Here is a 13,352-nt window from a genome sequence, read left to right on the forward strand (position 1 = left end):
CTATTGCTTCCGCTATCTTCTCTATTCTGAAGGCCTCCCTTATGTTCAGGGTAGTTAAGTCCCTTGAAGTTTTGTTGCTACTCAGGGCAGTGAGGTCCTTGAAGGTTTGTTGTTTTTTTCCTCTCAGGACAGTTGTTTCTTGAAAGCCTCCCATATGTTCAGGGCAGTTAAGTCCCTTGAAGGTTTGTTACTGTTTAGGGTGATTAAGTCCCAACAGGTTTGTGGCTGTTAGCCTTTTAATTCCAACCGCTGCAGGGTAGTGTAGTCCTTGTAGGTCTGTTGTTGTTTGCCTCTGGAGGACAAATGTTTCCTGAAGGCTTGTTGTTGTTTAGGGCAGTTAAGTCCCTTGAAGTTTTGTTATTGTTTAGGGTGATTAAGTCCCTACAGGTTTGTGGTTGTTAGCCTTTTAATTCCAGTCGCTGCAGGGTAGTGTAGTCCCTGCAGGCTTGTTGATGTTTGCCTTTGGAGGACAGATGTTTCCTGAAGGCTTGTTGCTGGTTAGGGCAGTTAAGTCCCTTGAAGTTTTGTTGCTGTTTAGGGTGATTAAGTCCCTACAAATTTGTGGTTATTAGCCTTTTAATTTCAGCCGCTGCAGGATAGTGTAGTCCATGCAGATTTATTGTTGTTTGCCCCTGCAGTTTGTTGCTGCAGGCCCTTCATTTGTTCTTGCAATTTGTTGTTCATCAATAGTGGCAAACAATGGAAATGACGGCGTGTCAATGACACTCTTGAAGACAGATTACATATTTCAAATTGAGTTTATGTATTCCAAGCTTTGTCCATACAATCTGTATGCTCCAACTTGAGGGGGAGTGTTAGAAAATAAATCATATCTCGATATTATTGAGAGAATATATTGTTATTATTATAGATGATTTGTAGTAATAATGTTAGATTATTATAGAATAATTACAGTAATAATGTTACGTTATTATAGAATATTTATAAGAATAAAATAGCATAATTATAGATTGTGTTTCTTGGATATTAATAAGACACTTTTTTTTCCTATTTTATTTCTTTACAAATCTTTCAATTATTGTTAGCCCAGATTGCAATAGTTGATATTGTTGTTACTATTGCGAGACCTGATGGAGTTAGCATATTTTACTTTTTTTCCGTGACTGAGTAAAATCCAGAGTGATAGCAAAAGGGAAAAAATGCATGCAGAGTTTCATTCATAAAAATATGATATAAATGCATTTGTTTTTTCAAATTATTAATCACACGTGTCTTAAATTTATAGATTGTACCCCCAGAAACGAAAAACAAAAAATAAGATGCATTGTTAATTTGAAGAATGCAGGAGGCTCGCAATTTGAGAATATCTAGAAGAATCGAGAAGATAGAGAGGGAACCATTTATGTGTGGCACATGTTACTAACAACGTCGTATTCGACCAAACACATTCATAAATGTGTCTAGCCATGGACGGTGGCAATAGAGACTGATTCAAGTATTTTCGTTAAAGTTACTTAACAGTTTTCATAAATGTGTCATGAACCAATATCAAAATGAATTCAAAGTTAGTTAATACAACACCCAACGACATGTTTTCAGCATTAAAAGTAGTTTTGAAAAAAAAAATTGTTCAAATTGAGGCTTTTATATGTTCAATTTATACTTTCTACATTTTTTACTTCAGTGAAACTATGACATGAAGTTTTTTATGTTTGTTCAAGTTTTTTTCTTTTATTTAAATAAAAATATGTTATTCATACAATCACTCCCTCAATTGATGTAAGTGAATCGTAATATATATTTAAATTCAAACTAATATATGTAACAAGTGCTTATTTATATAGATGTTTAATAATGTAACATTTTGTTTATTTGAACTTTTATATGAAAAGATATTAAATTGATATATGTTATCTTAAACTAAATTATTTGAATAATTTTGATGTTATGTAAGTCACTTTGTAATTTATGGTATCAAACATTACCCTATTATTGAAAGCAAATATACGTGCTGAACTCATGGTTTAAATCCTGTAAATTTGTTAGGATAAATCTTTAAGATATAATTTTTCATATGATAAACTTACTAACTAAACGTGACAAAATTTGTCCACCAAACTTACTAACTAATAGTAGTACCAAACTTACTAACTAATAGTAGCTATACATGCAATGTTCTTTGCAAATGCAATTTGCAAATGTTGACAAAAGAAACAGAAATTTGATGAAAGGAATAATTTTGATTTGTTGTAAATTCAAGTTAAAGATTTTGAAATGATAATTATACATTAGTATTAGATTAATATCAATGCAAGGTGTTGTGATTACTATTGGTTAACGTTAATGTAGATATGTAATGAAAGAAATTTTTTGAAATGATTTAATTTCAAATAATTATATTCTTTATGGTAGGAGTATGAATTATTATTGGGAAAAAGTCTCTTTAACAACTCTTTTTTGACAACGCATACATGGTAGTTTGTGATTGGCCAATTTCAAATATTGTTTTAGAATAAATTTAAACAGACTAATAAAATGGTGACATGTGCTCTGTTGTCAAGAAATTATTAAAAAGAGTTGTTGAAATATCATTATCTTTATTATTGGTATAGATAATATGATGAAAAAAAGATGTGCTTTTGTAATCATGATGGAGATTATTGGGTTGATAAAACAATGCACTTGATAAAGTTTCATATTGTCTAGTATAAGTAAGAGAGTGAGTGATAATAATCATATAATAAATTCAAAGTCCATAATGTTTAGACATTTGAGTTAAAATATTTTAAATTAGGATTTGATTTTCTTTATACTATTGTTTGTCAAAGTGGATTAAAATTCATGAGTCAACCTAATTTATCATGGGTTTGGTTAGGTTGGATTAAAAAAATTGAAATTTCAATACAAGTCAATTTTCAACTTAGCTCACTAATAATCCGGTTTATCCTGATTGAACTGAAACCTGTCTAATTATTATAATAAATAATTTTTTTTGGGTTAGTTTTTATAAAATATTGAAACAAAGACTCATGTGAAATTATGAAACAAAGACTCATGTGAAATTATTTTTGTATGGAGTAATTAGACAACATGAAAAATCCACAAATTTATATTTAATAACTCAATTTTTAAGCATAAACAAATTTGAATTACTATGAAACCATTAAAAATTTGTTGAAGAGATTTTATGATATATTTATATGAATGAAATTTTATGTTTAATTGATCATAAATTTAATTTAACACAATTTCTCTTTATTTAGATTTAAACTAGAAAAATTTTATTATTATTTTTAGTAGAAAAAAAAAATTATAGTTAAGTCAGTCAACCTGTTTAATTCATAAATTTGTGATAAGCTAAACTTGATTCGAAATTTTTCAAGTCAATAATAAATGAACTGGATTAGATTCTCTCCGAATCAAACCATTTTTACAACACTACTTGTAGTATAATGTTTTAAGGTTTATATTAACTTTTTTACTTTAAATAATACACGTCTACTTGAATCATATGAGATGATAAATTATATATGATAAAAAATTTCACATAATATTATTATTTAATTATCATTACACAACAAACACGTAAATGACATTGCAATTCTTCCTAACGTTTTTAAACTTCATTCTACACAGCAAAAGTGATGATTTCAAAATTTAGAAAAATAAAATAAAATGTTCAAAATGATAATTTTATAATTTAAATAATTTTATATTATTTATTCTACACATGTTTTGGACTATATAATCCGGTCAATTAGTCCAAATTATTTGTTGCAATATCTAATAGTATTTCCTCCATTTTCATTTATATGTGGTTGTATCATATACACATAAGAAAAAAAAGTTAATTAATATGTATAAACGTTTACTAATTTTATTATATTTTTTGTAATATCAATTAATTTCTTTTTTTTTATCCAACAAAAACCATTGTGAATGTTGGAATTGGAAAACAAGTATTTACTAAAATGAGAATGAAAAGTACTTAGTTTACGTGTGTGTCTGGATCTGTGATTTGTCAGGTGCCGTGCCTTGTTGCAACACGTGAAGTTGATGTTATTGTTATTGATTCTTATCTTTTCCTTTGTTCTTTTCGGACTAAAACTAAACCAATCAATATATGACTTCATAAATTTATCCCAAATAGCTTATGCTATACGAAAATTTAGGATAGTCCAGCAAAGGCCAAAATATAATGTTCTACACTTTCCTTAGATATATCCAAATTTGTTAGAAGTGGGTTCTAGGCCTAACTCAACCCCATAAAATCGGTTTGTAAGGTGAGGTTTGCATCTCACTTATATATTATAATTTGTTAGAAGTGGACCATCGAATTTCTACTATCACGCATGAGATGTCTATACCTCGGCATGAGCGGGGTTTGTTAGAAGTCACACATCGACTAGAGATAAGGCCAATTTATAATATATAAGTGAGGTTGAGTTAGGCCTAAAACTCACTTCTAACATGGTATCAGAGCCATGGTTAAAGCCTATCCTAGCGAGTTATAAGTGGACATTTCTCTTTCTATTCCACCCGTTGTCGGGCTGCTATTTGGACCACCCAATTTCTACTATCACGCACGAGATGTCTATACCTCGGCGTAAAGGGGGTGTGTTGGAAGTCCCACATCGACTAGAGATAAAGCCAAATTATAATATATAATGAGGTGCAAACCTCACCTTACAAACCGGTTTTGTAGGGTTGAGTTAGGCCTAAAATCCACTTCTAACATAATTTGTTGTTCTTTTTATAAAACATGTTGGTATTGGTCTATAAACTTTTAACTAACTGTCCTAATCAAGAATATAATTTAAAAACAGAATATACACATTCATTAATAATATATTTCCAAAATAATGCATAAGACCATTAAATTATTAGAAATTATTATTGCTACATATATTTAATATTTATTGTTATGTCTGAAAATTCAAATGTGATAGATAAATGTCACCTTAAGTAAAAGTAAGAAATTTGAGCGGTTTTTTCTAATTCGTCTTATGAAACTCATTATTTATTATACAACTAAAAAATTTCACTTTTTAAATATCATTATCATTTCCAAAATAATCACAAATATAAACATTCACTTTTTCATATTAAATATACATTTATATGTTGTTACAAGCCTAAATACATTCTCTGAAAACTTTTCAAACTTACTAAAACTTCCTACTCTTCTAATCAAAATGTTTCAAGACATAGATGTAGTGCGAGATTGAGAAGGGGTGTGCTTCCAACTTCACTCTTTCAAGCTGAGATGTTCTAGGTCCACCTCTCTTCAAGACCGAGAGGAGATGTTGTTACAGAAGTCACTCTTACGCCTAAGTTAGTCAAGTGTGTCGTCAATGTTGTAATAATGAATGTAATTAATTTATCTCATGTATTGTGCTATTTATACCATGTTTATAAGCTTTTTTACCTAGATTGTCTTATCCATGTATTTAATCACCTTGGTTAGTATCTAATTAATCAATTATATTAATGATGCTTTAATCTTGATGCTAATATGGTCAATGTAGTCAACGGTTTCCGTGGAGGTTGTCTTGATCGATATATAGTCAAATACACAAGATAAATTAAATATTTTTATTATTACAACAATGACTATTATCTGACGTACTTGACTAACTTAAACACTAGAATGTCTTTTATAAACACATCACTCTCAGTCTTGAACAGGCGTAGACCTATAATATCTCTGTTTGAAGATGCTAAGTTGAAAGCACACCACTTCTCCGTCTCAAACTACGTCCAAGTCTTGAAACATTTTGATTTAAAAAGTAATGAGTATTTGCTAAAAAGAGTTTGAAGGGTTTTGACAAGATGTATTCGACGTTGTAAGAACTATATGAATTTAACTGAAACGACCCAAAGGCAAGAGGAAGAATTTGAAGTGGGTTGTAACTCAAATGATGAATTAGAAGACCAATATAATCAGCATGTGAAGCCTAAAAGGAAAGGGAAGCAACCTAAGTTTACGGAAGATTATGTCAATGATCTTAAGTGTTATAGTAAATCCGGAAGGAAATATATTCTACTAGATTTTGAAATGATCCTATTATATATTCTGATATCTTATCTTTTGTATTTTCCATTTGGCTGTTATTTATTTTCCCTAACAGACTATTTATGTCTTAATTTTTTTTTACTAAGAAAGGAAATGAAAATAATTCCTTCATCCTTTCTCTGTTTCGTCTTTGTTTCCTCCGTATTAACCTTTATTGAGAGAATGACAGGTTCGTCGTCTGCTAACGATGTTACCACCATGAAAGATCTTATTTGTGCTATTAAAGCCCTACTCACCAAACTTCATACTTTGGAAAGCAAAGTTGTTGAACCAAAACTCCAAATCGACAATCCATTACCACCATTAAACTAAACATACCTAGATTCAATGGTTAGGACCCCTTGAGTTGAATATTCAAAGTAAATCAACATTTTTATTATCATCGTATCATAGATGAACAACAATTACAAATTGCCCCATTCTACCATGAGAGAGAAGTGTAAGATCCTAGAAATTTTACATAGTATAATAATTTAATAAAATTAGTATTTATGTTCCTATTTAGCTTCTACAAATCTCTTTTTCTTTTACACCCAATCTCTTATATTTGTATTCTTTACCCATTATGCAATTTAAAATAATACAATCTTTTATATTAGTGAAAAAACTTAACACAACATATCATATATTATATTAGGTTTTTTCTATTGTTTAGTTAAATACTCATTAAGAGTTTGTGCACCTTGCTGAAAAAATATTTACAGTTGATTATTAAGAATTCCAATAAAATTTGTGATATACCAATTAATTATTATTAATGAAAATTTTTATGTAGTTTTTGTTCATATTAAGAAATTTTCAAGTTAAATATTTTCATATCGGATGATTTTTCTCTTTTCTAATATGTTTTTTTTTAATTTTAAATATTAAATATATAAAAAATAATTAATCTAAGTCTTACTTTCACTTATTACTTTTTTTTTTTATCTTTCCATCATTGTCATTCTAATCATAATTATTATCAGTTTAAAAAGGATGGAAATAAAAATTGAAATTTAACTTAAATTTATAATTTTATACTTTATTTTTTTTCTTAATCTAATTTGTTTCAGTTTATGAGATATAGTCAAATTTAGAAATGAAAACAGGTGCCGAATATCGAGATATATGTAATGATATTGTATAAACCGCAAGGAAATTCTTAGAACTAATAGTAAATGGATTTGGCTATCTCTCTTACACGATAATGAGATTTGATTGTAATCTGATTCCTCCTGGTAAATTACTTTAACAAACAGACAAGACAGTATCCATTTACAGGTTGACCGATTACTAAACACTTTTCCTACCTGGAGTGTAACTTTTAATAAATATAATATTATTAGATATTTCTTTTATTGGATTATAGTTTTTTAAAATTTGGAAGTTGTTTTCTGATAGAGGATATATATAATTTTTTTTATATTAATAGAAAGTTATTTAAACATATATAAATAAAAATTAGCATAATACGATTTTTTTTAAAAAAAAAATATTTTATCACGTTTTTGTTGATGTTTAATTTTAAAAGAAATTGACGTGAACAGTCTTGATGATAAGAAGTTTCAAGATCTATTATGTAAAATTACTAAAGTCTAAGAAATCCTTGATTTTTTTTTTTTTTCAGTCATTGACTTTAGAAGTTGTGGGGGAGCTAAACAAACCATTGGCCAAAATTATTGTATTTATTTGAATGGTGTTACTTAACAGAATTCAAGTGAGTGATAAAATGAGTATTATGTTTCTATTGAAGATTAACCCACATGCTCATTCCTTTGGTGGTTGAATATGCAATTCACCTACTACTTTGATTGCTCTTTTATATGGTGTGAAAAGATTATATAAATGGTGGTGTTTGTCTAATCATTTTGCTATTGATTATGCATCTCATTTGTGGAAACATGCATATGGGAAATTGTAAAAAAGAAAAAAAAAATGCAAAATTCTGTTTTTTAATGAGATTAGTCAACCTTCAGTGGAAAATAACTGAAAATGTTGAATTTAAATCATGGTGCTACGTTCAAACTAAATTTAAAAATATGTTTTTTCTCATATAGATTCAAAGTAGAACTGTCAGATTTTCTGGAGTTTTTGTGAATGCATTATATATAGTCTATATTAGTTATATACATATCTAAGTATTCTAGCATATATGAACGATACCTTAAGTGTTGTTCTGGTAACCAATAGCTTAGATTACTTACTGTGACTCTTTGTCATTATGAAAAAAATTTGTTATTTCTCTCTGTAAAAAATAAATCTTATGACATATTTTATATATATATATATATATATATATATATATATATATATATATATAATGAGTGTTCATTTTGTACTAATTATTTAAAAGTAGATCCTGGCCTATTTTTACATACGTAATAAACAATGGTTAAATTCTCTTTTGTGCTCAAAGATGTGTGAAATTAAGCATCATCGAGAAACTTGACGGGGGATGGATATACTTTATCTCCGTATATTACTAAATATTAGACATACATGCATAATTGGCACTAGAACTAGTAGCATTGTCTCCAAAAACATTATCGTTGGAATGGTAACTTCTTGACAGAGAAATTATACTATGGTTGGAAGCATTTGTGGGACATGTAATCATGTGTTTAAATTTACTAGAAGGAAGTAAATACGAACTCACAGAAATTATGAAAAGACATAGTTTGATACAGTACGTAGTATATATGGTGGTTGTTCCTTTTCAGGGGCCCCTTTTCTTTTTGTCCTCAAAGTCTAGAAGCTCCTCCAACAATTTGTCGTCTAAGTACTCGAACTCAAACACTTGTCTTCCTTGCTCACTTCTTCCTCTGGCTTCCACATTTGCATGCCTGGAGGAAGAGGATGAGGACGATGAAGCAACAGAGGAATGAGTGGCGGCATTAGTGGCACCACCAGCAGTCATAGGGTACTCCTCAGGGAAGTTCAGAATTGCGAATGGACCTCTCATGGCATAAGCAGCTCTATCATAGGCTCTGGCTGCTTCCTCCGCCGTGTTGAAAGTTCCCAGCCACACCCTTTGGCCTTGTCTGGTGGAGTCTCGAATCTCGGCGGCGAACTTCCCCCAGGGCCGCCGGCGAACCCCCCGGTAACGGACATCTCCAGGCTCCTCCTTGGTTTTTCCCCTTGATCCTTCCTCATCCATGGTTTGCATGCATGGTAAGGCAGGAGGAGATTTGAGGTGTTATATACGGTTGAAAAAATGTAAACACAGTGCAGAGACTTTATTTGATTAGGCCACATGAGAATTGTTGGCACGTGACGATAAGAAGTTTCTGCTATTGAAACCAATGACCGATGTTGAAAAGTTTTGTGTCCATTGTATTTGGATGGTCAAGGTGGTGGCTTTGCAAAGTTTTGAAATTCTTTTTTCATTCTAATAGCATTATCTCTTTTAAATGCCTTTTACCCATCGTTGTTCGGGAATTCATTTTACAAGCAAACAAATACCACTTTGTGGCTCACAAAAATATTGAAACCAAAATTTCAATAATTAAAAGTAAAGGTAACCCCACCTTCATCAATTTTATGCAACTTGGTTGAAAAGGTCAAACGTGGCAAGGTCTTTAGTACTTGTGTTCTTCAGTTCTGCCATTTTCTGAAGTCAGATTGCTTATTTATGCTTACTTAGGTAATCAATATTCTAATGATCTCAGAGCATATAATTATAATTTCTGACACAGTACCCACCACATTTTTTTTTTTCTGCAGAAGGAACTAGGTTTCCTACTGTAAGATGATCTTTTTTTTTCTTCTAGAAAGAACCTGGTTCTAGAAAAATACTGTAGAATTATGAATTTATTAATATTAAAAATTCTTAATGCAAATGAATGTTGAAGAGCACTATAAGGATGGGGAATCTTGAGGCTGGGTTGTCTTCTTGGAGGGATTGAATGAGATTCTCTACAAATGGTGCAAGAATCAGAATATGATTTACAAGTTATTGATTGAAATGAAAGAAGAGCAACAATTGAACAATGTATAAATGAAGTTAGACTCAATAAGATTTTATTTTCAAATTGTTTGATTCAGGGTGCTGGGTGTGAGATCAGTAGCCGTTTCATCAAAATTTAAACTGTTAATATGAGAACCTTAAAACAACTTAAAAATTACCTGGGCCATAATCTGGAATATGTCCAAATCCATATAACAGAATAAAAAAGAATTAACCCTGAATTTAAAATAGTTTTTTTTATTTGTTATTTAAAGGAAAAGACAAAATCTTGTACGTTGGAAAGTAGAAGTGTCTAAAGTTGGTGAATATCTTGATTAATATGATTCGGAACAAATTTACTATTGGCAGAGGTGTTCAGTGAATAAGAACAAGCCTTTTTAGAGTCTTTGAAGCATAAAAAGGAGCTAAGCAAGTTCAATATATATGATGGTCACTTTTGAAAAAATAAGAATATTTTGTTGTCGATAAATGGCACTAATTTTAAAAATGTATATATGAATATTTATCGAGTGGACTCACATAGACTCGAATCTCATTCTTACCACAAAGCTTACAATAGGGATAGGCCCAATAAAGTGATATATTGTTGGCCACGGTTTTTTGGCATGTTCTACAAAATTGGGCTCGACACCATTCCTTTTGCTTTCAAACAATGGTGAATTATATGAGATATCAGGGCAATATTTACCTTCATTTTTAATTTCAAATTTATTTTAAACTTAATAAAGTTTTTTTAATAACTTTTAAGTTTTAAAAGTTATTTCTATATTGAAATATTGGAGTGGTATGTTCTTGGACAAAACAGAAAGAAGGTAAACTAGAAGCCAAATGTTTGTAAAAGTTTATTTTTTAAAAGAAACTCGTTTTTTTTTTCAAAATTTTCTTCATTAAAAATATATGTTTTTCTTTTTTCAATTTTTTCTTCATTAAACAATATGTTTTCTTCAGTAAGTCTGATAAATAGCAATATATATAAAAGTACGGATATTACCATAAATGGTTTTGTTATTAGGGTAATGATGAAAGTCAAATATCAAGTACCGGAGGGTATCTCGAACAAAACTCCATGACTAACATTTATGGAGCTTAGAACACATTTGAGTCTGCATATAGAGCAGAAGTGGATAATGGGTGAAGGCCAAAAAATCATTTGAGTTGGGGAAGGTGATGCAAACTGTAATATCTATCATGTAATATCTTAGACCATATATCATATATATACCAGTTCCATAGCCACGGTTGATTCATTTTAAGGGAAGTTTAATTATCACTGTTTGTTCTTTTTTTTTTCTTCAAAATTTTGTATCAGAACTTTAATCTATTTTTCTAACATCTTATAATCGATTAGTCTTAAAAAGTATTTTTTTTTTTTATAGATACATAACTGAAAAAATACAAATAATTTAACATTTTTAGAAGATTTACATCGATAATAATATATATTATTATATGTGGACAATTTATTCAATTGATAATTATATATGGCATGTTGAAGGTCTTATGAAAATATTGGTAATAGATAGTAAAGGTGCAGATACAACGCGACTTCAGATGTAATTTGAAAAAAATAAAAATAAGTCGTTTATTTTAAGTTTATAATGTTTTGCGTACTTATTTGTTGTTATATTGTAAAATTTGTATTTTATTTTGCACTTTGACAATATTTTGTTTTAGTTCATCCATATAAAAAAAATAGTTATCAAGATATACGTTAATTTGTAAGGGATATGATTTAATCATTGTCTTGTTTAAATTTACATAAAAATATCTATTGCGATTTCTAATTTTTATGTTGCATCTTAACTATCAAATATATGTTTCATAATTATGATATATAATCTGAATAAAGTTAATAAACCATGGTAAAAATGCATATTTGTTGTAGTTCTTTCAAATTTAACTTGATTCAGTTTTTCTATTAGGCATGATTTGTGTATGTTAAATTCAAGAAGTATAAAGTAGTCTAATTGAAATGCTGAGACGAACAAATCTTGTTCAATATGCAAACAATAATTTTATAAACTACTTAATTTAACTATATTATCATACAAAGAAGATTCCTCACAATTTTTTGATATATACATTTTGTTTTCAGTTTTATCTTTTAAATATTATTACGATTTAAATTAATTATTCTTTCAATTTTATTCGACTTTTAAAAAAAATAACTATTTTTTAAACTAAAATACCTATTTATAATAAAATTATTTACAAAAACAATAAAAAAATTATAACGAAATTATTAAAATTTGTCTTTTAATTATAATAATAATAATAATAATAATTTTATTACTTTTTGGTATCATAAAAAAAAAAGCAACACACATCACGTATATTTTCACTAATTAGCCTTAAAAGGTTTACTCTATCAGCGTTAAACAACTTTATAGACTTTTGTAACACAATTTCCATACGTTATAATATTTGATTTAATAACGCAACTTTCATTTTTAAGATTTATTTTAAAATATTAAAGAAACATACTAAACTATCTCCTTTGCAAGTCTTTATTTTTTAGTTTCTTTTAGATCTTTGTATAACTTTTACTATAATGATATTTTAAAGATCTATACTTTAATTACTTTTTTATTTGATTCTCGGATCTCTCAAAAATTACATTTTAATTAATTAATATTTTATTTAATTATTTATATTTTTAAGATAGAAAACATCTCATTTACTTTTATAATTCATAGTTATAAATTTTATATCTTATTAGACTTTTATGGTTAAACTCATAACCTTATATATGGTCCTAGTTATAAAAATTTCTTCATAGCACCAATTTAGAAATTGAAGGTCTCGATATTGTAGAAAAAAAATAATGTTAAAAATTATACGATTAAGTTACATTAAAAAATCACTATTTTAAAACTTAAAATTTAAAATTTAAAATTTAAATTTATAAAAAAAATATATATATATCATTGAAATATACTGACATGACTTAAAGTTCAAGATTTTAGATCTTAAAAAAATTGATTGTAATAATAAAATTAGTTTTTTTAAATATCAACAATAAAATAAAAATATTAGTTATAATATAATCAACGTAAAATCTTTTAAAAATAATGTACTTAAAAATAAATTAAAGTATATATTATAATTCCTTCCATGTCCCAATATATAATATAATAAATTCAGACTAATTAGTATTATAAGTTGTAATTTAAAAAAAAAACGACAAGTTGGTTGAATCCTTTTGATTCTTTTTTATAATGAAAACACCATCAATAACTTAAAAAAAATATATTATTTTCACAGTTTTTAATTATAAGAATACCTTTCTTTAACTCAAGAAATATTGAACATAATGACTTTGACCAAGTCAATAACCTGAGATGGGACATGAGGTAGTAATTGAGTCCA

General features: G+C 28.3%; 1 protein-coding gene across 1 annotated transcript; it reads right to left on the reverse strand.

Moving 5' to 3' along the window:
• Window positions 1-8,488: 8,488 nt before the first annotated feature.
• On the reverse strand, window positions 8,489-9,173 carry LOC106771568 (ethylene-responsive transcription factor ERF096). Its single transcript, XM_014657560.2, has one exon. The coding sequence runs from the start codon at window positions 9,171-9,173 to the stop codon at window positions 8,733-8,735; it is 441 nt and encodes a 146-aa protein (XP_014513046.1). The 3' UTR covers window positions 8,489-8,732.
• Window positions 9,174-13,352: the final 4,179 nt, after the last annotated feature.

This window comes from Vigna radiata, chromosome 8, assembly GCF_000741045.1.
Source record: "Vigna radiata var. radiata cultivar VC1973A chromosome 8, Vradiata_ver6, whole genome shotgun sequence".
Taxonomy (NCBI): domain Eukaryota; kingdom Viridiplantae; phylum Streptophyta; class Magnoliopsida; order Fabales; family Fabaceae; genus Vigna; species Vigna radiata.